General features: G+C 56.9%; 1 protein-coding gene across 6 annotated transcripts in view; it reads right to left on the bottom strand.

Annotated features, from left to right (window-relative positions):
• Positions 1–16,591: 16,591 nt before the first annotated feature.
• The window catches only part of NFIC (nuclear factor I C), an 86,731-nt gene continuing 78,600 nt past the window's right edge, over positions 16,592–24,722 (bottom strand). For 2 of the 6 annotated variants that reach the window (XM_049876372.1, XM_049876371.1), the window contains exon 12: positions 16,592–23,294. In XM_049876372.1, the coding sequence (XP_049732329.1) occupies positions 23,098–23,294 (197 nt within the window). In that variant the 3' untranslated portion in view covers positions 16,592–23,097. The remainder of the gene's footprint in view (positions 23,295–24,722) is intronic. The other 4 variants (XM_049876375.1, XM_049876377.1, XM_049876374.1 and 1 more) reach the window with 3 other exon arrangements.

Raw genomic sequence — 24,722 nt, 5'->3', positions numbered from 1 at the left:
GCTGGGCCCTCCCCGCAGGCCTGGCGCTAGACTCAGGCCCCTTTGGGGTTGGGCCGATGGAACTTTTGCTAACTGAGCCCCTTTCTCCACCTACCTGCCCACAGGATGGAGAAACGGTTTCCTTCCCTGCTTCTGCCTCCCCCACATCCCCAGAACCTAACCCTGCTTGGCCTCACTCAGCCTTCGGCAATCTATAAACCAGGAACGCTAATGAGATTTTGAAAAAAAAAAAAGTAATAGTAGCTCACCCTTGTTGTTGTTAGCTGCCATTGAGTGACTTGTGGTGACCTCGTGCACAATGAAATGAAACGCTTCCCGGCTGCGCATGACTAGTTGGGGAGCAGACCATTGGGATCCATGGAAGTCAATTGCCAGGTCTTTCTTCCTAGTCAGTCTCATTCTGAAAGCTCACCTGAAACCTGTTCAGCGTCCTAGTAACACGCAAGCCTCCACTGACAGGCTGTGACTGTACGTGAGGGGCACTGGCTGGGAATCAAATTGGGGTCTCCCACAGGGAAGGTGAGAAGTGTACCACTGAACCAACGCAGCCCTCAGCTGACCTTACCTAGCACTTACGTGTCTGCCAATGTGCTGAGTAAGCCCTTTCCACGGCTCATGTAACCCTCCAGGGTGGATACATCACCCCCATTTCACAGATGGGAAAACTGAGGCACAGAGCAGGGAATTGACTTAGCCACATTCCCACAGTAAGGAGCTTTTCACGTAAAAAAGCCAGTTTGCGCCATATACCTTGGAGTACAGAAGCTCTGATGAAGGTCTTGCCCCCACTGTTCCCCGGGGCCCCCGACTTCCTCATCTCCTTCACCCCCCCACCTCCCACCTCCTCCATGCTCTGCTGCCCAACACCTGGATCTTTTTCTCTCTGGGCATCCTGACTTCCCAACTGGACAGATCCCCCCAAGACAGTCCTGAGGCTCCCTCCTCTTCCAAGCCTGCCCAGGACAGGAAGCATAGTCAACCAAACTCATTGATGTCCAGTCGATTCTGATGCACAACGAGAGAGTAGAACTGCCCAAAGCAGTTTCTAAGAAGCGCTTGATGGATTCAAACTGCTGACCTTTTGGTTAGCAGCCATAGCTCTTAACCGCTATGCCATCAGGGTTCCTGGGAGCATAATACAAAACCACCAAACCCAGTGCTGTTGAGTCGATTCCGACTCACAGTGACCCTATAGGACAGAGTAGAACTGCCCCATAGAGCTTCCAAGGAGCACTTGGTGGATTCGAACTGCCAACCTTTTGATTAGCAGCCATAGCTCTTATCCACTGCGCCACCAGGGTTTCTAGGAGCATAATAGACACTTAACATATGCTCACCTAGGTGGTGGAAGTGAGCATGTGGCTGGTCCCAGGGCTGGGACGTCTGAATTCTTTTATCCTGACTCTGCTGAGTGGCCCATCTGCACAAGACCAGGTATATAGTAACCACTCCTATAAAAATGGCTTGCAGGGAGGTCTCTGACCTTCTCCAACCCGACAAGGGGGAAGGAGAACTAGGATCAACAGCCCAAGGCTGATTCCTATGAGGCAGGGGTCAGACATGCATTCTCTCTCCACCATCTTGACCAATTCTGACACCAACCATCCCTCCCATGGCATTCTCTACTCGGTTCGATAATTCATTCTAATGGCCACACAGAACTCACAGACCATACTCACAATTGTGGGGTTTATTAGGGAAGTTATAGGTTACAACTCGGGCTCAGAAACACTCAGGATACAGTTCTTCCATTAGGACAGACTCTCCCCAGCTGTGCTCACAGGCACGCCTCTCCCTGGCCCTCAGTCTCTGCCCAAAGGCACTCAGCTTTCTCTCTCCATGGGCCAGGAAGCCCACCGTGCAGTCTCCTGCTGCTGGGTCTCTGCTGCTGGTCTCTCCTTCCTTAGTGGTGGTGGGCTCCTCTCTGCTCTGGACTTGGCTCTCTTTTAAGGCAAAACTGACCAATCCCCTTGGGAGGCCATAATTACCCTATCACACAATCACCTGGGTGGGAACTACAAGAACAAGGCTAGAAAGGCCACACATAAAAGTAATTAATTCACCAAACCTCCATAAATGCACGTGGAGAGGTGGCTGGAATTCCGCCCACCTCCAAAGGGCTGATAGAAGTCTCACAGGAGGAGGATAGGCCCCCGCTGGGCCTTCCTGCCATGCACCAGGGCTGTGGCCGATCTTGTGGCATTGGGGTGGGGTTCCCCTTTGCCCAGGCAGGGCCCACTATCTAATTGACCTGGTGGCCAAGGTTGACGGCAGGGATTGGGGGGGGAGAGGCAGGAGAGGTGGGAGCAGGAGTTACTGGCTGCCCAGGATGCCCCCGTTCTCTGAACACACGGAGTGTCTGGGTTTGGAGGTGGACAGTGGGCACGCGGCCCCTTTGCTCATGTGGGGCCTAGGGGTTGGGGAGCCAGGATGGGACAGTGTGAGCTGGCAGTGAGGGAGATGCCTGGCCCGGGTTCAAATCCGGCTCTGACATTGCTGTATGACCTTGGCTGACTTGACCCCATGTGTGTCAGAGTAGAACTGTGCTCCACTGGCTGATTTTCAGAAGTCGATTGCCAGGCCTTTCTTCCTAGTCCACCTTAGTCTGGAAGCTCCGCTGAAACCTGTTCAGCATCCCAGCAACATGCAGGCCTCTGCAGATGGGTGATGGCTACTCACAGGGTGCACTGGGTGGGAGTCGAACCCTGGTCTTTCCAATAGAAGGCAAGAATCCTACCACTGAGCCACCACTGCCCCCACCCCACACGTAACCGATAACCAGTTGCTGTGTGTCAGGGTGGAACCGTGCTCCACAGGGTTTTCAGTGGGTGATTTTTCAGAAGGAGATGACCGGGACTTTCTTCCGAAGCATCTCTTGGTGGACTCGAACCTCCAACCTTTCATTTATCAGCTGAGCATGCCACTAACCCATCACCCAAGGACTCCTTGTGTGGTGTTAAAAAAAAAAAAGAAGCCAAACCTGTTGTCGTAGGGCTGACTCATAGCAACCCTCAGGGACGGAGTAGAACTGCTCCATAAGGTTTCCAAGGTTTTAATCTTTACGGAAGACTGAACACCCCCCCCCGCCCCGCCCCAGTCTTTCCTCCCACAGAGCGGCTGGTGGGTTTGAATTGCTCAACTTTAGGTGAGCAGCTGAGCGCTTATCCCTTGTGGTGCCAGAGCCCCTTAGTGGGTTTGTTAGGATGGAGAAATACAATGTAACTGTAAACAACAAAGAGTAACTCTGTACTGTATCTTTATTATATTCCAGTTTGTCAGTTTACACATGGGTGATGGGTGTGCACAGGCAGAGGGGCCTGGGGGAACGTCAGGGCCATCTCACGGGGGACTCTCGAGGATGCGGTGGGGGTAGCCTGGGGCACTGGTCCTGGGGCTGGTGGCAGGGAGGCGGGGCCAGCTCCGGGTTAATTGTTATGGGAGTCCAGAGTCTGCTCTGGGAGGGAGAGGGCAGGGGCTGGCGGGGGAGGGGTGTGTGGTGCCAAGGGAGGCCCCCCTCCAGGGCCTGGGCCAGTCTGGCCCACACCCAGCGCCGTGGACACAGACCTGGGACTGCTCGCTTGCTGGTTGGCCATGGAGACCGCAGGGACACTTCTCGTGTTCGTCACTCTGCTCCTCATGCCAGCTGAGGCTCAGCAGGGTAGGGAGTGACCTCTGGGGCAGGGGTGGTGGGGGGGGCATGGGGGTGGGCATGGTCGTGGGGGTCCCCATCTCCCCATTTTCCTTCCTGACGAACTGAGGTATCTGAGAGGGGGCAGGAAGAAGGGGAATGGGGTCAGGTGCATCTTGGGGCCCCCAACCTTTCCCTTCCCCACTGTGTCCCCTCCCTTCCCTAGGCCCCTCCCCCTCTCCACTGAGCCCCCTCCCATCTCCAAGCCCTTCCGCTCTCTGAGCCCAAGCCCCTGTTTAAGCCCCCCTCTTTTTTCTCTGGAAGGAGCACTGGGGGGAGAGGGGGACATGGTTAAGCTGGGCAGGTAATTTGAAAAAAGATTCCAACACACCAGCTGCTCCACAGGAGAAAGACCTGGCAATCTGCTCCCATAAAGACTTCAGCCTAGGAAACCCTGTGAGGCAGCTCTACTCTGTCACATGGGGTCACTATGAGCCGGAATCGACGTAATGGCACCTAACAACAACTTCTCTTGGCCCCCTCCTCCTTTATAAGCCCCCTTCTCTTGAGGTCTTCTCCTCTTCTTGAGGTACGCCCTCCCTCTCTGAGGCCCACCCCTTTCCCAAGACCCCCTCTGAGTACCCCCCCATAACCCTTTCCCTTCCTCTGTGCGGGGACCCCCTGCTTTTCTCCACCTGAGCACCTACCCCCTTTGACAGCCACTGAAAAGCGTTTGAAGCCCTGGCTGGTGGGTCTGGCAGCTGTGGTGGGCTTCCTGTTCATCGTCTTTGTTCTCCTGCTGGCCAACCGCATCTGGTGCTCCAAAGCCAGGTGGGAGCCCCTCCCCATCTGCAGCGCCCGTTCCCCCTCCCTGACCCTCTCTTTGCAGTGGGTCCCGGCCTCTCTTCCCCCTGATGTCCAGCAGTCTCCCCATTCCCTGTTCTTCCTGGGACCCTCACCCCACAGCCCAGGCCCTGGGCCAGCACCTGGCCCGCCCCCTCACACTTCCCAGAACTCATGGCCCCAGCAGGGGGAGACGGAGGCTGAGGTTACTCTACCGGCGCCCTTCACCACCCCCCCACCCCCTATCTCCGCAGAGACAAGGACGAGGAGGAGGCCGGGCTTAGGATGCAGCCCCAGAACGTGTACCAGGATGTGAACTTGAGGTACTACTGCCTTGTGACCATGTGCAGATGTCGTATGCAGGGGGTTATATGAGCTCCCACCTCGGAGGGGGCACAGGTGTGCACGGATGCTGACCTCTTACTGTTCTTGAACTCGTCAAGCACATTCAGCCTCAGGACCTTTGCACTCGCTATTCTCTCTGCTTGGGGCGCCTTTTCCCACATCTGCTTCTGGCCGGTTCCTTCTTTCTCAGTGCCGGCTCAGATGCTTCCTCCCCACAGAGGTCCACCCTGACCACCAGCCTTCCAGACACTCTCTGTTCCATGGCCCTCCCTCTGTTTCTTTTTTGCACTTACCGCCGGCTGAAATTATGAGTCATTTACTGGTTTCTTGACCATCTCTCCCTCTAGACCATGGCCTTCAGTAAGTCCTGGCTATGTCCTTGGTGCCCAGCGCACAGGGCACACAGTAGGCACTTCATAAATACCTGTTGAGTGAAACTGTGATATGGGACTGTGTAGGTGTCTGTGTAGACGCATGTGACTTGGTGTGGGAACTGTCCTGGAAACAAGGTCCTCTAAGGTCCCGACTGCTTCCAGACATGATAATTCTGGTGAGGGGGCTCAGGAAGATTGTCAGGGGTGGGGGCTCTGTTAGGACAAGATCTCAACAGCAGTAGGAGAGTGGGAGTGGAGGAAAGACCAGCCTGGCTGGAAGATTCTCACTGAGACCAAGATGTGCCTGGGGGAGAGATAAGGACAGGACTGTTTGCTTTGCCCAAGTCCCAGCTCAGCCCCAGTAAAGTGTGCTTCCTGCTCCCAGGATGTGCTGCAGACCTACATCCACCGACACTTCCGCACTCATAGTGTCCTCCTTGCCTTTGATCCATTTCTCCATCCACCCCTCCATCTTTCAATTCATCCATCCATCATCCATCCATCCCTTCCTCCATCCATTCATCATCCATCCCTCTGTCATCCATCCATCCATCCATGCACCCATGCATCCATGCACCCATCCATCCATGCATCCATCCATCCATCCATCCATCCATCCATCCATCCATCCATCCATCCATCCATCCATCCATCCATCCATCCATCATTCATCTATCCATCCATCATCTATCTCTCCCTCCATCCATCATCCATCCATGCATCCATCCATGCATCCATGCATTCATGCATCCATCCATCCCTCCCTCCATCCCTCCCTCCATCCATGCATCCATCCATGCATCCATCCATGCATCCATGCATTCATGCATCCATCCATCCCTCCCTCCATCCATGCATCCATCCATGCATCCATCCATCCATGCATCCATGCATCCATCCATCCATCCATCCATCCATCCATCCATCCATCCATCCATCCATCCATCCATCCATCCTTCATCTATCCATCCATCATCTCTCTCTCCCTCCATCCATCATCCATCTACCTACACATCCATCCAAACATATGCCTATTCAGTGGTCACCCTTCAACCATCCAGCTACCCATTAACACACTGATCTACACATCCATCTGTCCATCTACACACTGCCATCTATCCAGCCATTCCTCCATTCACATACCCACCCATCATTCTCTCCTTCCCTCAACTCATTCACTCATCTACCCATTCATCCCTCCATGCAGCCATCCGTTCACCTAAATACTTATCTCCCCATCCACCTATCCACCTATCTATCCATCCATCCACTCATTCCCACAGGTGAAGCAATTGAGCCTTAGTTTCTGCCTTTGTAAACTGGAATTAATAAGGCTGCCTATTTAGGACCGTTCTGAGGATCGAATGCTCCACGAGTGCCCAGATGCCCAGGGCAGACACTGCTTGTAAAACACTCCTCACAAAGATCTGGCACAGATTTAAGTGTCCATTAAATGGGAGTGACCCTGTTTCTTATTCTTATCTGGGGCCTTTGCATTCCTACAGCAAAGAAGATAAGGAGGAGAACGAAAAGGAGGAGGAGAAGGAGAAGAAAAAGGAGAAAAAGGAGGAGGGGGAGAAGAAAAAGGAGAAGGGGAAAAAGGCAGAGGAGGGAGAGAGCAACTTGGGGCTGGAAGTGGAGGAGGAAGAGGAGCTGACAGATCAGGAGAAAGGAAAGAAAACGGCCATGTGAGGACTCCCCACCACTTGCTCCAGGCAGCTCCCCAGAGATGTCCTGATGTCCCTTCCATACCCTATAAGCAACAACTTGGACCAGAGACCAGTGAAACGACTCCGTCTGGGATTCAGAATGGTGTCTCTAGATGAAGAAGGCTTGGAACCTCCCCTGTCATTCTCATGAAGGCTCTCTGGCCATTATGTGGTCTCTCCCCACTCCACTTCCCAAACTTGGACCTGAGCCTGGGCCTCATCTGATGACTCTTCTTGCACTTGTGAGTGTCCCTGGACAAAGAGAAACTCCCGGACCCCCACAATCTTATGGCTCCACCACTGTGACCCGCTGCCTGGTTTCTTTTCTTCTGCCTGGTATCGATCGGCCAAGTGCTGCCTCTTGCTGCTAGCATTAAAGGATTGATGGGAACCCTTTAGAAAGGCTCTTGTGGTCTCTGAGGATGCAGTTTTCCCCTGGGGAAGGCTGCCTTTGGGGGTGAGGGCAATGCCCAGGCAGGGGTGGATACTCCTTGAGTGCCCAGATGCTGAGGCAGGTTCAACACTCCCTCCCCCTGTTAGTGCTGCCCTGAGCCCAGCTGCCCTGGACTTTGAGCCCTGAGCGCTGTCTCCTGGGAAATCCTTGCCCCCCTCACCCCGTGTTTCAGGGCACGTGACTTTCTGACAACCAGGTCTTGGGGGGTGGGGTGCCTCAGGGCACTTTCTCCTCCCAGATTCTGGCTTCCCCCTTCCCCTTACTTTCTCCAGGCCCTGGACCTTGTCCTGAACACCAGCCAGTTTCTAACGAGAACCTAGATAAAGCCTGAACTTTGGGGCCGGTAGCTGGGGTTCAGAGTTCCTGGACGGCACAAACGGTTAGGCGCTTGGCCACGAGCAGAAAAGTTGGTGTTTCAACCCCCTCCAGAGGTCCCTTGGAAGACTGGCCTGGCAATCTGCTTCTGAAAGGTCCCAGCCTTGGAAACCCTATGGAACACAGTTCTACTCTGCACACATGGGGTCACCAGGAGTCAGAATCAACTTGAAGGCAACTGAACAAGAACGATGACAAAAGCTGGGGTTCTGGTAGGACCCAGCACAGAAGGTGGGGAGCCTCAGCCCAAACACTTCCAGAATCGTCCACCAGGGGGTGGAAAAACCACAAAATGAATCACAAATATAACAATGGCCCTAGCAGAAAAAACTCCCCACCAAACCCCTAAGGTCTTTTACTCTCATCTCCAATACCACCTAATTCATTCTATTTTCCGGATGACAATACTGAGGCTTAGAGAGGGGAGGGAAGGTACCGGACTAGACCTCTCTGGGTGTTGTTGGAAGAACTGCGATTGGATCTCTGAGGTTGTCCGAGAGATGAGGGTGTTGGCGGGTTTTGGCTGAGGTCAAGTTTGGAGGTTCACATTATAGGACAGGAGAGGGTTTAGGGTGGGAGAGGGGACTTCTTTCTTGGATGTGTTTTCAAATTGGGAGCCCGAGGGCTGTGTTCCTCTGGAGGCTGTGTGGCCCTGGGAACGGGACTTCATCTCTCTGAGTCTCCAGTTGGTCCTGCAAAGAGTTGTGACTACCTGAAATTTATGTGGGGCTTGAAAGAGGCGCCGGGGCTTAAGGAGCCCTTGCAAGGGCTGGCACAGAGTAGGTGCTCAGCAAATGAATCTCTTTTGGGACTTGTGGATCCCGCCCCCCAACCCATGGCTCTGGCTGTTGGGAGTGATGGGGTAGGCCTTAGAGAGACTGGACGCTCAGATGCTGGGGCCCCTTGGGCTCCTCCCTAGGTTACCTTGAACCCAGGGAAGGGGAACCCACCCTCCACTTCCTCCAGCAGCGGCCACACCCTGCTCTGGGGTGCCCTGGGCAGGCCAATTCCTCCTCTCGTCACGAGGAAGAGGACAGAGGGACCAGAATGGACCGGGTCTGGAAGACCCCCAGCCAAGTCCCCCTTCTGGCTGCTCTGGTCCTACATCTGGCTCAGGCCCAGTCCTTTACGGACAGAGGGGAGGGACAGGGGAAAGAGGGTCCCACATCGCCTCCCAGGCCACTGACAAGGCCCTGCTCTCTCTCAGTGGCCCAAAGGAAGCCGTGGCTGGTGGTTCTGGGGGCTGTGCTGGCCCTCCTCTTCCTCATCTTTGTCCTTACCTTGGTCTACGCTGTCTGCTCCAGGGAGTCCAGTAACAGGTGGGCCTGCAGCCCTGTCTGCACCCTCCCCTCTCTCTGATCCCCGCCTCTGTCTGATCCCCTTGTTTATCTAAGCCCCCTCTTCTCCCTAAGCCCTGCTCCTCTCTGAGCCCCTCCCCCCATGGAGCTCCTCCCCCATATGAACCCCTCCTCTTTCCTTTCTGAGATCCCACCCTTCCTGCAGGTGGCTTCCTGGGCCTGTGGGCTTAAAGAGAGGGCCACGGGGTAATTCTTCTTTGATTTGGAATTGGCGGGGCCTCACATGGCCTCACTGACTTCCTTTCCTACCACCAACCTGCAAAAGGCTGGGGGGCTTCCTCACAGAGAACCCCGTTGCTAATATGTCTTTCAAATAGGATCTGCAAGGACTTTACCATCCTCTCACTCTCACTGCCATTCAGTTATCCATCTACCTACTCACATCCATTCATCCACCCACCTGTCTATCCATCCTGTCACTAAGCCGCTCACCCATCCACCCACCTAACTGTCCATCCATCAGGCTATTCATCCATCCTTCCATCCATCATCCATCCTTCCATCCACCCATCATCTGCCTATCCATCCACCCAGTAAGCTAATCCACCCACCCACCCATCCATCTATCCTTCTGTCTCTACATCCATCAATCCATCCATTTGTCTACTAATCTACCCATTCATCCATCTCTCCATCCACCGATCCATCCCTACGTCTATTCTTTCAACTCGCCCACCCATTCATCCATTCATCCCTTCATCCATCCATACATTCAACAATCCATCCACTCACCCATCCATCCATCCATTCATCCATCCACAGACCCATCCATGCATCCATCCATCCATTTTTCCACTTTTTGTCCACACACCCATCTGTTCACCCACCCTTCTACTCACTAACCTATCCACCCCTCGGTCTATCCATTTACCCATCTCTCTGCCCATCCATCCATCCACACTGCTTTGAGATCCAGGAAGCCAGAGAGGCATGAGGTTAAGAACAAGGGTTTGGCTCGTGTAACTCCAGCATAGCCTCCACCACTTCCTTGCTGGTCGACTTGGGGCAAGTGTCTTCACCCATTTGAGTCCCAATTTCCTCTCTGTAAAGTGGGAAGGAGGAGGGTATAGGACTCATAGAGAGAATTGGAAATGGCGTGGACCACTGGAAGTTCTTATGAAATTTGGTTATTACTATTTTTCTCTGAGTCCTTTCTGTTTCCACAGCAATGAAGAGAAGGAAGAAGAGACCAAAGAGGAGAAGAAAGGAGAGGGCAACTTGGGGCTCGAGCTGGAGGAGCAAGAGGGGTCCTCAAACCATGAAAGAATGGAGAGTTCCTCCATGTGAAGGCTCTCACCTACCTCCTCCAGACAGCCCCCAGAGATACCCCAATGCCCCTTCCACGCCCTATAAACTATGAGCTAGACCTGGGGCTAGCGAGATGACTCCATCTGGAATTCAGAATAGTGTCCCCGAATGAAGGGGACTTGGGAACTGCCCCGCCACCACCTCGGAGGGCTCTTTGGGCATTACATGGTCTTCCCATACCCCCTTCCCAAACTTGCTCCCAACCTTGGGCCCCACATGATGATTTTTCTCAAGCTTGGAGGGCATCCCTGTACCAAGCTCTCCTTACATCCCCCCCAGACCTCCACTATCTCATATCTCTGTCCACTCACCATCTCAGACATCTTTCTTACCCTGCTTGATTTCTCATCCCACCTCTGTCCGATTTCTATTGGTCTTTGGGTTGCATCAAAGAAGTCAGCTCCTTCTATGGCCCTCTCACCTCCAAGGGCATTCAATGTTGGCTTTAATGAATCCATATGAGTTATTTGGAAGGAAAGCCCTGGGCTCCTGCGTCAGAGGGAGGGGTCAGCACATCCTACCCAGCCCATTTTCTCTGTTCTGAGACTGATCTCGGGAAGTTGTGGAAGAACCACACAAATCTTTATGTGGCCCTGGGCAGAAAGACCCTCCCCCTGCAGTCTTGCTTTGCTGTGCCTGAACGTGGACCTTGAGCTGGCTCAATGCAAGGGCCATGTCCTGGGAGATCGGCGTCCCTCCCCACCGTGGGCTGAGTTTTGGGGTGCTGTTGTGGAAGCTGAGACTTCCTGAAAGCTGTGGGGTTGGGATGGGGATGTGACATCCATCTCTTTTGTCCTTGACTCCTGGTGATGCTCCACGGAGAAGGAGCTGTGTGGCCTCGGACAAGTATCTTAACCTCTCTGTGTCTCAGTGTCCTGCCAGATGAGCGAGGGGGGATAATAACTAAATCCTTCATAAGGTCATCATGAAGATTCAATGACAAAATGTGTGCAGAAGTCCTCAGTCCAGGACCAGGACTCCAGAAAGCATCTTATAAATGTTGGCTCTTATTATGCTGAAATGGGAAAGTTGGGGTGGATGAATGAGCCTTCCCCCTCCGACTTGGGGGTCCTGAAGGTCAGAGGGTGTGTTTAGACACTCCTCTGTGCAAGGTCTGGGGGCTTCCTATAGAGGAAGGTGGGGGGGTGTCTGTCTCCACCTCTCTCTCCGCAGGGGCGGGACTTCTCCACTAGGGGGCGCTTGGAAATACTTGGTGGCTTTTAGGGCCTTCACATGCCAGCCTCCTTCTTTTTGGCATAAAGTGGGGGGCCCGGGATGGGAGATGGCATGCAATACGGGGACAGCCCCCCAGACCAAGAATTGTTTCACCCCAGGGACCAATGGCTGAAAAGTACTGAGGGTTTCCTTGAGATAACAGCTAGATTGAACCTCCGACGCCGAACTGAGCTCACGACCCTGGCTGAGTCCCTAAACCTGGACTGAGTCTCTGACACCAGGCTGAGCCCGCATCCTAGCTGAGCCTCAACCACTGGATGAACCCCCAGATGTGGGCTGAACCGCCAACCCCACGCTGAGCCCCAACCCCGGACTGATCTCCACCCTCGTTGGGCTCCAATCTCTCATATGCAGCTCCTGCTAATGCCCCCTACTTCCTGCTGTGGGGAGGGGCTGGACAATGGGGCTGGGGCTACAGTTGCTCTCTGCTGGGCCCGGTCTGTCCACAAGGGGGCGAAAGAACCTAGCACCTGCTGAGGGCCCAGGCGCCCACGCACCTTGCAGGAGGGGATGGGAAGGGGGCGTGGAGGATCTGTGGGGCAGCCTCGGATACCCTCCTCTGCATGAGTGTGTGTGCCATGCTCATGCACTGGCCTGAGACCGCCAGTGAGCGCCCTCTAGGGCTCCTACTCCCCCGGGTACGAGCCCAAGCCCTCCCTGAGCCTGAGCGCCCTCTAGGGCTCCGCCTCCCCCGGGTACCAGCCCAAGCCCTCCCTGAGGCCTGAGCGCCCTCTAGGGCTCCGCCTCCCCCGGGTACGAGCCCAAGCCCTCCCTGAGGCCTGAGCGCCCTGTAGGGCTTCGCCTCCCCCGGGTACGAGCCCAAGCCCTCACCGAGGCCTGAGCGCCCTCTAGGGCTCCGCCTCCCCCGGGTACCAGCCCAAGCCCTCCCCGAGGCCTGAGCGCCCTCTAGGGCTCCGCCTCCCCCGGGTACGAGCCCAAGCCCTCGCCGAGGCCTGAGCGCCCTCTAGGGCTCCGCCTCCCCCGGGTACCAGCCCAAGCCCTCGCCGAGGCCTGAGCGCCCTCTAGGGCTCCGCCTCCCCCGGGTACCAGCCCAAGCCCTCGCCGAGGCCTGAGCGCCCTCTAGGGCTCCGCCTCCCCCGGGTACGAGCCCAAGCCCTCGCCGAGGCCTGAGCGCCCTCTAGGGCTCCGCCTCCCCCGGGTACGAGCCCAAGCCCTCGCCGAGGCCTGAGCGCCCTCTAGGGCTCCGCCTCCCCCGGGTAGGAGCCCAAGCCCTCCCTGAGGCCTGAGCGCCCTCTAGGGCTCCGCCTCCCCCGGGTACGAGCCAAGCCCTCGCCGAGGCCTGAACGCCCTCTAGGGCTCCGCCTCCCCCGGGTACGAGCCCAAGCCCTCGCCGAGGCCTGAGCGCCCTCTAGGGCTCCGCCTCCCCCGGGTACGAGCCCAAGCCCTCGCCGAGGCCTGAGCGCCCTCTAGGGCTCCGCCTCCCCCGGGTACGAGCCCAAGCCCTCGCCGAGGCCTGAGCGCCCTCTAGGGCTCCGCCTCCCCCGGGTACGAGCCCAAGCCCTCCCTGAGGCCTGAGCGCCCTCTAGGGCTCCGCCTCCCCCGGTACCAGCCCAAGCCCTCCCTGAGGCCTGAGCGCCCTCTAGGGCTCCGCCTCCCCCGGGTACGAGCCAAGCCCTCGCCGAGGCCTGAACGCCCTCTAGGGCTCCGCCTCCCCCGGGTACGAGCCCAAGCCCTCGCCGAGGCCTGAGCGCCCTCTAGGGCTCCGCCTCCCCCGGGTACGAGCCAAGCCCTCGCCGAGGCCTGAGCGCCCTCCAGGGCTCCGCCTCCCCCGGGTACGAGCCCAAGCCCTCGCCGAGGCCTGAGCGCCCTCTAGGGCTCCGCCTCCCCCGGGTACGAGCCAAGCCCTCGCCGAGGCCTGAGCGCCCTCTAGGGCTCCGCCTCCCCCGGGTACGAGCCAAGCCCTCGCCGAGGCCTGAGCGCCCTCTAGGGCTCCGCCTCCCCCGGGTACGAGCCAAGCCCTCCCTGAGGCCTGAGCGCCCTCTAGGGCTCCGCCTCCCCCGGGTACCAGCCCAAGCCCTCGCCGAGGCCTGAGCGCCCTCTAGGGCTCCGCCTCCCCCGGTACCAGCCCAAGCCCTCGCCGAGGCCTGAGCGCCCTCTAGGGCTCCGCCTCCCCCGGTACCAGCCCAAGCCCTCGCCGAGGCCTGAGCGCCCTCTAGGGCTCCGCCTCCCCCGGTACCAGCCCAAGCCCTCCCTGAGGCCTGAGCGCCCTCTAGGGCTCCGCCTCCCCCGGGTACGAGCCCAAGCCCTCCCTGAGGCCTGAGCGCCCTCTAGGGCTCCGCCTCCCCCGGGTACGAGCCAAGCCCTCGCCGAGGCCTGAGCGCCCTCTAGGGCTCCGCCTCCCCCGGGTACGAGCCCAAGCCCTCGCCGAGGCCTGAGCGCCCTCTAGGGCTCCGCCTCCCCCGGGTACGAGCCCAAGCCCTCGCCGAGGCCTGAGCGCCCTCTAGGGCTCCGCCTCCCCCGGGTACGAGCCAAGCCCTCCCTGAGGCCTGAGCGCCCTCTAGGGCTCCGCCTCCCCCGGGTACCAGCCCAAGCCCTCGCCGAGGCCTGAGCGCCCTCTAGGGCTCCGCCTCCCCCGGTACCAGCCCAAGCCCTCGCCGAGGCCTGAGCGCCCTCTAGGGCTCCGCCTCCCCCGGTACCAGCCCAAGCCCTCGCCGAGGCCTGAGCGCCCTCTAGGGCTCCGCCTCCCCCGGTACCAGCCCAAGCCCTCCCTGAGGCCTGAGCGCCCTCTAGGGCTCCGCCTCCCCCGGGTACGAGCCAAGCCCTCGCCGAGGCCTGAGCGCCCTCTAGGGCTCCGCCTCCCCCGGGTACGAGCCAAGCCCTCCCTGAGGCCTGAGCGCCCTCTAGGGCTCCGCCTCCCCCGGGTACCAGCCCAAGCCCTCGCCGAGGCCTGAGCGCCCTCTGGGGCTCCGCCTCCCCCGGTACCAGCCCAAGCCCTCCCTGAGGCCTGAGCGCCCTCTAGGGCTCCGCCTCCCCCGGGTACGAGCCAAGCCCTCGCCGAGGCCTGAGCGCCCTCTAGGGCTCCGCCTCCCCCGGGTACGAGCCAAGCCCTCCCTGAGGCCTGAGCGCCCTCTAGGGCTCCGCCTCCCCCGGTACCAGCCCAAGCCCTCCCTGAGGCCTGAGCGCCCTCTAGGGCTCCGCCTCCCCCGGGTACGAGCCAAGCCCTCGCCGAGGCCTGAGCGCCCTCTAGGGCTCCGCCTCCCCCGGTACCAGCCCAAGCCCTCCCTGAGGCCTGAGCGCCCTCTAGGGCTCCGCCTCCCCCGGGTAGGAGCCCAAGCCCTCCCTGAGGCCTGAGCGCCCTCTAGGGCTCCGCCTCCCCCGGGTAGGAGCCCAAGCCCTCCCTGAGGCCTGAGCGCCCTCTAGGGCTCCGCCTCCCCCGGGTACGAGCCCAAGTCCTCCCTGAGGCCTGAGCGCCCTCTAGGGCTCCGCCTCCCCCGGGTAGGAGCCCAAGCCCTCGCTGAGGCCTGAGCGCCCTCCAGGGCTCCGCCTCCCCCGGGTAGGAGCCCAAGCCCTCGCTGAGGCCTGAGCGCCCTCCAGGGCTCCGCCTCCCCCGGGTAGGAGCCCAAGCCCTCGCTGAGGCCTGAGCGCCCTCCAGGGCTCCGCCTCCCCCGGGTACGAGCCCAAGTCCTCCCTGAGGCCAGGAGGCCCTGCGGGACCTGCCCTGTGCCTCCCTGCTTCCCCTCCTCCTCTGTTCCCCTCGCTCACTCTGCTCCAGCCACATGGGCCTCATCGCTGTTCCTCCAACTTGCCAGGCACACACAGTCCTGCCCCAGGACCTTTGCACAGGCTGTTCCCGCAGCCTGAACTCTCTTCAGTCAGACTTTCAGGGGGCTTGTCTCTTCCCTTCATTCAGGTCCCTGTTCAAATGCTACCTCCTCACCTAAGGGCCACTCTCCTGCCCCCTTCTTTGCTTCAGTCCGCTCCCCGGTACTTACCTCCCCTGACATATATAACTTGTTTATCTTGGTTGTCTTACCGAACTGCAACATAAGCTCCATGAAGGCAGGTTGTTGGGGGCGTTTTGTTCCCTGGTGCTGTTCCACGTGGTACTCTGTAGATGCTCAGAGAATCTTTGTTCAATAATGGGGAGTTTGCCAGGTGGAAAAAAGAGGGGGAAGGCACTCTGTGCATTTACGGAGCACCGACAGTATACCAGGCTCTGTTCTTGGAGCCAGGATCTTCAGTGCCCGCACAGAGAAGGGGCCCCATGATACCTGAGGTGCTCCAAGGTGGGTAGGGGAGGGGCCCAGGCTGGGGGACACTCCAGGAAGGCTTCCTGGAGGAGGAGTACTTTGGTTGGAATCAGACAAGGGACAGGGAGGCAGTGACAAGCAGAGGGAAGAACAGGTGCAAAGGCCTGGCAGCAATCCTAGGATGGGAGAAGGCATTGCTGAGATGGGTGCGGACCCTGAAGCTCCCCAAAGCCACCATCTAAATTAGGGTCTCTCCCCTGGGTACTGCTGACATGGGGGCGAGACCCATCTCTGGGGTGGGGCAGTCCCGTGCACTGTAGGCTGCTGAGCGGCATCCCTGGCCTCCACTCGTGCCAGTAGCACCCCCCCAGTCGTGACACCCACAAATATCCCCGGACATGGCCCAGTGTTCCCTGAGGGCAGAATTGTCCCTAGTTGAGAACCCCTGCATTACGGGCTTTCACTGACCCCCAAGAGACTGCGTCCCAGAATCATCTGACCTACTGACCTCCTAGGACACTGCCCACATTTAAATCCACACACTGAGTGGGGAGGAGAGAGGAGGGAATCACAGAAGCTGGAGGGTCACCTGGTTTACACCGTCTGACCCAGCGTGACTTTATTCTGATGTATGGTGTGGGCCGAGGCCACACTCATCTTTTCTCTAAATAATTAACACAGGGTCCCTCCCTCTCAGCTCTGCTGACACGGGGCTGCATCCTCCTCTAAGGTGGGGCTGTCCTGTGCACTGTAGGGTGTTGGGCAGCATCTCTCGGCTCCACCCGCTAGATGCCAGTAGCACGCCCTCCCAGTTGTCACAACCACAAATGTCTTCAGATATTGCCCAGTGTCTCCTGAGGGACATTTAATCTAAAGGTACCAGAACACCTGCCTGTTCATCCAAGGTGTCTGGGGCTCCCACCTCCTGTGGCCACTGCTCCTCAGCCTCCGCCCCTCGCTTGAGCACAGAACACAGCACCGCAGCAACGGACGAAGAAAGGAGGCCCCAAGACAGCCAGAAAGAGTCGAAGCATAGCTTGTTTAATTTTTATACATTTTTTTCTTTTCTTTTTTTTTTTTTGCCTTTTATTGAATCTTTTATGGAACCCCCCTTTTTTCATTTTTTTTTTTTTTTTGCATAGGGAAACAAAATGATAACAGCCAGAGCCACTTCTGTAAATGGTAGGCGCATTCGCAAAAACCGAAAACTGCATAATATACACGGTTATGATCAGAGTATGATGTGAGGGGCCAGGGTGGGAGAGCAGGGGCGATGGAGAAGGCTGGGCCCGGGTCTGCCCCCAGGCCTCTCCACGCCCCCCATCCCATCCTCGATGCGGGGAGGAGGGAGAAGAGGCAGGGGGCAGACTCGGCCAGAGCCTTGTCCTGACTTGGGTTCATGGAGCATGGCGTGTGTGTGTATGTATGTATGTGCTGTCTGGTGTGTGCAGCAAGCAGAAAGCGAGAAACAGAGTACACTATCCTGGTAATATCAGTAAAATACAAAATGGGGGGAAAAAAAACTCAGAAAAGAAAATGAACAGCAAAACCAAAACTAAAAAAAAAAAAAACAGAGGAAAATGTTTTTTCTCTCTCTCGTCCCTACTGCCCCCACCCTGTGTGCCCTGCCCCATCTTTTTCCCTCAGGTACTTTGCTTGTCCTTCCCCTACGTGGTGCACTTGCTGGGGAGGCGGGGTGGGAGAGCAAGAAGCTGGAGAAGGAGCCGGGACCCCTGTACTTGAAAGACTTTGGTTTCCAGGAGCCTGGCTGGGACCCAAGATGTGGGATGGGGTGTTGATGGATTTGGGGGGTTCCCCAGCTGGAGGAGACCTGGGTAGTGCATGTTTCACTTTTTGTGGGGCCCGTGGGCAGAAGACTTCAGCCACATGCCCCTTCCGGCCAGGAGGCTTGAGTGAATCCTGGGACTGTGGGGAGGGCAACAGCTTGGGGGGGGGTCCCTAACTTTCTTCTCCTCCTGGAACCTTTATTCCTCCCGGATCCTGCCTCCTCTTCCCTGTCCCATTGTCTTGGCAAAGCCTGGGGGCCACCCGGGAGGAGGGGGCAGAACCCCAAAGCCAAACCAGCAGATACGAGTGAGGCACTGCTTGGGAAAAGACTGTTTTGGTATTACTGGCAACAAGTCCTGCTGGTATCGCCTTGGGTCTGCCTCCCTGACTTCCCAGGGGTCTCTGGGGCTAGCTCGGACCCCACCCACTCTGAAATGCTTAGAGTTGGATGGGGGGGGTGTTGATTTGGAGGTGGGACTCTCTCAGGAACTATCCAAGGGGGCAGAAATAGGGAAAGATGGGAGGATGCTGATGAAAGGGGCTCTGGAAACTCTCTCCTAACCCCCCTTCCAAAAAAGAAAGTAAAAACCAGGGTCTCAGAAAGAGAATCCAGGCTAAAGTAAAAAGTAGCCACTGTATAATCTGTATTACAAGAAAAATATCTCAAAATTATATATATATATATATATAATAGCCCTACACTGGAGATTGAAGTACCGTCGGGGAAGCCGGAGTGGGGAGGGGGCCTGCACGCTCTCTTCCAGAAGAGGGCGTGGTGGTTGCTACGGGTCCCAGGGCCCTGCCTAACCCCACCGCTGTCCTTCAGGGACAGTACAGTCCACACCACAGGACAGGACAGCCCAGCCAAGCTGGACAGCCCAGCCAAGCTGGCCCGTGTCTGGGGATTGATCGAAGGTCCCAGAGTGGGAAGGAGGATGTTTGGGGGTTGGGGCTGGAACTGTCCGCTGCTCAGGGAGCTTTGGAGGGGATCAAGGTCTCTGTCCCTGGGGCCTGGCTCAGCAGTGGTCCTTGAGTTCCCTTTGGGGTTCCTTCTTGATCTGATTGTCTAGCCCAGGGTGGGGCTCTAGACTCAGAATGCAGCCAGAATCTGGGTCTCAGATCTATGCACTGGGACTCCAGGTATCCTGTTCTGGTCATTCAAACGGCCCAGTCTTCCTGCTCCTCCCCACCTTCCTCCCCGCCCTAGTGGGTGTGCACCCCCCAACAAGAGATGGGGGCAATTTGCCTATATTTGGGAGGCCTCATGATTCTTTCCCACAGCATGGACTGGATCCCAGGGCCAGGCTGGGAGCTTCACACCAGTGGGGTCCAGCCTCTCTTTGGGGGGATGGATGATGGCGAGATGAAGGTGGGCTTGGGAGAGGATGAGGTTTGAGGTGGCAGTTTCATGTCAAAAAAAGAAACAACACTCCACCCCCTACCCTGGGGAAGAGGTCAGCGACGGCCTGGGGGTCCTGGTGTTTCTGCATCATTCTGCCTGCAGCAAGGCGTCTAGAAATTTTACCCTACAGGGACCCTGTAGTTTTCCCAAGAAACAGGAAAGAACAAACCACCCCAAGACAACACACTGCCTGGGATGGACCTGTATAATGTCCTCAATAGAAGGTGCTGAATGAATGGAGAATGAAAAGTTGGGGAGAGGAAGTCCCGCCCTCCTCGGAAGCTCTGGGGCTCCAGGGGTGCGGGATGTGGAGCCAAGGGAAGGGCAAGGTGGCCCTAGCAGAGCCCCCTGGGCGGGGGGTATCTCGGCAGGGATGGCTGCAACCACAGCCTGTCGCTGGTTGCTCCCCCACCTCCCTGGGGAATAAAAGTTTGTATGAAAAAAAGAAAAACCAGGCATTCCTCACATTTAGACAACGTGTATGCACAAGGCTTTAGCTCTCTGGCCGAGGGGCAGCTCTTAAGGGCAGGCTGAGGCCAGGGCCTCGGGCTCTCCCTATCTGTCCCCTGGGGCTGGCTAGAGGTGTCTGTTTTGGAGGCAATATGGGATGAGCTAGGCTTGACACCTATGCCCGCACCCTGCTCCTGGAACCACACTATAGGCTGAGTGGCAGGCAGTGGAGACTGTCTGCCCAGTGACCCCAAATGAAATGCTTGAAAGGTCAGGGTGGGGGCTGGGATGAAGAAAGGGGGGCTTCCCCTTTTATTAGCTGCGGTTGGAGAATCCAGCCCTCGGGTTCACCTGCCTGGCCTCCCCGCAACCCTTGGGCTCTTGTCTTAGCTTTGGTAGAGTTAGAAGCAAAGGGAATGGGGGGGAGGGGGGAGGAAGCAAAGGAAAGAAAAATGCAAGAAAATAACATCAAGGAAGGACAACAGCATGATCAGCTTCTGTCCGCGGCTCCTGCACCCCCGCCAGCCTCCAACTGCTGAGCCCCCCAATAGTGATGAGCTAGACCTACAGATACAGACGGACGGATATTGCATATGTCAGTTTAGATTTTTTGTTTCTTACCAGATACCCTTAATATTCACAGCTGGAAGACGTAGAACAGGGAGTTAGGGGCCAGGGGAAGGCAGGAAAGAATGCCACCAAGAGTGGTCCCCAGGGAGGGGGAGATGGGAGAAGTGGGTGCTTTGGCAAGAAGGATGGGGGTGTGCAGAGAGAGAGGGGACAAGACAGGGGGACAGCGTGGTGACCCTGAGCCTGCACTGAGGGGCAGGGTTGGGGGGTTCTGGCTGTCTGCTCATGGGCACCCCAGGGGGGGTCACCCCATTGAGGGGACTGCCTGGGGCTGGTGCGTGCGCGTCTTGGGGAAGGGCTGGCCTGTGGCTCCAGTGACCCCTGAAGTCTCTCCTCACAAATGGCCCTCTGGAACCTGGGAGCCAGGGACATGGGGGCACTGCCGGCAACAGAGAGCAAGCACCGGGGGCACCCCCAAAATGCAGCAGGAAAAGGTGGTGACAGAACCAAGGATGGGGGGCCAAATCACGGGGGAGGTGATTGTTTTTGGATAGCTTTTTGGAGCGTGATTTTCTTCTTTTTTTTTTGAAATCTTATTTTCTTATAATTCTTACTATTTCATTTTTATTTTTTTACAAATAGAAATACATCTCTTTCCCGTTTTTATTTTTTATTTCCTGACACTGTTGTGTCTTTTTTTTTCTTCTTCTTCTTGTTAACTACCCAGGCAGAACATGCAGTTAGTCGTGTGCGGTGATATCATTTTAAAGTTAATGCTTATTTCTCGGAAAGCAAGGCACATCACGTGATAGAAAAGTCCGTGCAAATTAGGAAATGTGGAAGTTTTTTTGGAGTTTTTTTTTTTTTGTAGCCTTTTTTTTTCTTTTTTTTTTTTTTTAAAGAGAGGTGGGTGGTAGAGGGCAGGAGGGAACAGGAGGGAGACAGAGCCAAGTATTAATTGCCATGCAGGTCGTATCAGCCGCCAGCTCACCGTTGGAGCCAGGTCACACCAGTTCCTGGCTAAGCACCATGCAGTTAGGTAAAGAGATGGTTCTTGTCAAGCCCAGCTGGGGGCCCGCTGGGCCCCCCCAGAGTGCAGCCCCTCCCCCACCCTGCCTCCCCAACACCCTAAGGTTCCTGGTCAAGAAGGTTCCAGATACTCTAACTTTGTAATCCCCCCACTGCCGCCAAGGCCCATGCTTTGGTCCCCAACGGGCTGCCACCCGCTGGAGGGGCCCTGAGGACAGACGGACGGACGGACGAACGAACGAACAGGTGGACAGAAAATGAACGGTCCAAGGGTTCCCGGCCTGAGGATGACAAACTTTGAGAGGGGCTGGTGGGGAGGGGCATGGGGTCTTTTTCTTTCCAGCTTGGGTTTACCGAGCCCCTGAGGCTGGTTTCGGAGGAGAGAGAGTCGGTTTTGGGGGAAGGAGCCCCAGGAGCGGTGGCGGTGAGGGGGCTAGAGTCAGAGCAGATGAGGGATTAGGGGCCCTGCCCTTGGGGATGGCTTTGGCCTTGACCCAAGTGGGGGGAGGGATTCTCTTAGCGCCAGGCATGAAGGAGGTCAGTGGGGCTGGGATGGACAGCCGGGGAGGGGTCCCTAAAACACCTGCCCCCTCCCAGGCCCCCGACCCAAGATGGCGATGGGGGGGTTGGGGTGGGATTGGGCCCCCGGGGGTGTGCCCAGCTTAGTGTTTTTGGAGCGACTCAACGGAAAAATGCTTAGCAGATGGGCACCCCCCTTTCCATGCCAACCTGCCCTCTCCCTGCCAGCCTCCTCCAGGGCTGGCTGAGCCCACCCCACTACTGCCTCCTCCCAGAAGCCACCAGGGAAGATGAAAGTGCAAACCGAGGTCCCCTTGGGGCTGAGAGCCACCAGGACGGCGTCACTCCAGGTTGTAAGGCACTGGTGGGGGGGTCCTGGGGGCGGGCGGGCAGGGGAGGGCACCAGCTTCCCTAGGACCCCCACACCCTGGCAGGGGAGGGCGCTGGTGGGGGGGGACACCCAGCTCTGCCCCTTGGGGCCGCTCCGGGGTCCCATCTCCAGGCTTGTGGGGGGCACAGCAATGGGGGGGGTTGGAGACTGGAGGTGATCGGGCTGTGAGGGAGGAGGGTGGAGGGCACCGCGGCCGCTCGGTCCTAGCTGGACAGAGGGGGCAGCCAGCGGGAATCAGGCACTTAGAACCACTCGCTCCTCCCCTCCCGCCTCCACGGGCTAGGGGGCGTCCCCTCCCAGGCCAGGGCGCACGAGGGTCCCGATGGCGCCCCATCCCCCAGAACCAGGGGCTCTGGGTCCTCCTGGCCCCGCCTCCTTCCATAGAAAGTGCATTTCTTACAGTGTGTGCAACGACGACGACCCCTCCCCGGGGTGCGGGGGGGCTGGGCGGGGTGAGGGGGCCTCCGATGTCAGGGGGCTGCTGAGGGGTTAATTGCATAGAGACTTCTCCTCCCAAACCCGCCGGGGGCGCGAGGGCTGAAAGACCCAAGAGAGCACGCTGGGGGAGGGTGTGGGGGGTACAGGGGGGCAGCCTTTGGCCAAACCCAACAGCCCAGGGAGTCAGACATCCAGCACACCCCTGTCACTTCCCTGCCCACCCTGGCCGCCACCTCCAGTCTCTGCTGCCCCTTGCTGAGGTTCCCCAGGCGCGCTTGCCCCCCACTTTCGAAAACACCATGGTAGGGGGCCTGGTTGACGTCCTTGTGAGGCTGGGGGTGGTGGCCATGCTGGGTGTCCGCTGGGCACCCCCGGCTTGCTCACCTGTCTCTGGGCAGGTTGGGCCTGGGAGCAGTGCCCTGGCGAGGTGGTGGCTGGGCGGGCGTCTGTCCTTCCGAGCAGCAGGAAGCCAGGAGATGAATAACTTAGGAAGACATGCCCGCCTGGGGCCGGCCCTCCCTCGCCCAGTGTTGATGGTGTCCCGAGAGTCTGCAGCAATGCCGTCTTTTACCTTTTGTCTTCTTGGTTGGGTGGGTTGGCTTTTTTTTTTTTTCCTCTTTTGTTCCTGTTTAATCTTTTTTTGTTTGTTTGTTTTGTTTTTTTCCTTTTTTAAAAGTTTTCCTCTTCCATGTGTGTGGCTGTGTATTTTGTCTTTTCGGCCAGCCTGGGAGTCAGAGGGGTGTTCTCGTTCGCTCTAATTTTCACCGAAAACGTAGGCTGGGGGCCGGCTGGGCTGCCCTCCAGGAGTCCTGGGACGAAGGATGAGGGGCGTGGGAAGGAGACCTTGGTTATCCCAGATACCAGGACTGGGCGGCCAGCAGACAGAGAGAAAAAACAAGAGAGAGAGAAGGGGGTCAGGCTCTGCATTGACCTTGCTCCCCATTTCCACACCCACCATGACCCTGCCCACTGTCCCCCCACGATCCTGTGACCTGTCTCCTCCCAGACCTGGGTGACCCTGGGCAAGTGGCTTTGCCCCCGAGTGAGGTTGTGAGATAAAATGCAGGACGCCCAGTTAAGTCTGAATGTCAGAAAAACAAAGGATAAAATTTGCTTTTAACTTAAGTATACTCCATGCGCTATTTGGGATATTGTTGTTCGGTGTGGTGGAGCTGGTTCCAACCCATAGCGAGCCCATGCACAACAGAACAAAACACTGTCCCGTCCTGCACCATTCTCACAATCATTGCTATGCTTGAGCCCATTGTTGCAGCCACTGTGTCAATCCATCTTGTTCAAGGTCTTCCTTTTTTTGTGGGGAGGGGTGCGGGGGATATACTTATACTAAAAAAAAGAAAAAAATTATTTGATTCCTATCTGGAATTCAAATTTAACTGGACGTCCTGTATTTTAAGTTTTTAATATAATTATTTTATTTTTGTTGTTAATATACACAGCAGAATGGATTCCAACAGTTTCTACATGTACAACTCAGTGACGTTGATTACATTCTTTGAATTTGACAACCATTCTCACCCTCCTTTTCCAAATCGTTCCCCTCCATTAACATAATCTCACTGCCCCCTACGCTTCTCATCGAACCTTTCTAGTTACAGTTGTCAATTTGATCCCGCATATACAGTTCTTTTAAAAGAGCACAGTGCTCAAGGCAGATGTTCTTTACTAGGCAGCTGAATTACTGTTCGGTTTTAAGACTTCAGGGGATAATTTTGGTTTAAGGTTGAACTATATTGTATTTTTATTAGCAAAATCATACAACGTTATCTCTGAGCCCTGTTGTCCTGACTGCAACGTAGGGGTGAAGGGAGGACTTCGGTGGAGGAGGGGGCATGCACTCCCCTGCCCAGTGCACAGGAGAAGAATGAAATTTTACAGAGGACCACTGTACCCCAGTACTGTAATGTGTGTTTTCTGTTTACTTTTTAAAAACATTCTCCCATCTAATGACGGGGAAGCTGTGATGCTCCGTGTTATAGTGAAGAGAACAGGGCTCAGAGAGGCTTAGTAACTTGCCCTAGGTCACCAGCATGGACTGGCAGGGCAGGAATTTGAGTTCTGGTCCACGGGGTTTCAGCTCTCACTTCCCCCCTGGGAATCCACGGCTCTGCCCTGTCACAGCTGGGATGGGTCCTTGGACTCACACAACCTAATGAAGGGGCCTGGTGCTGTCGAGTCAATTCCAACTCATAGAGACCCCACAGGACATAGTAGAACTGCCCCCATAGGCTTTCCAAGGCAGAGTGGCTGGTGGGTTCAAACCGCTGAACTTCTAC

This window comes from Elephas maximus, chromosome 3 (genome assembly GCF_024166365.1).
Source record: "Elephas maximus indicus isolate mEleMax1 chromosome 3, mEleMax1 primary haplotype, whole genome shotgun sequence".
NCBI classification, from domain to species: domain Eukaryota; kingdom Metazoa; phylum Chordata; class Mammalia; order Proboscidea; family Elephantidae; genus Elephas; species Elephas maximus.
Note: the sequence above shows the minus strand (reverse complement) of the source record. Positions and strands in the feature narration are given on the sequence as shown.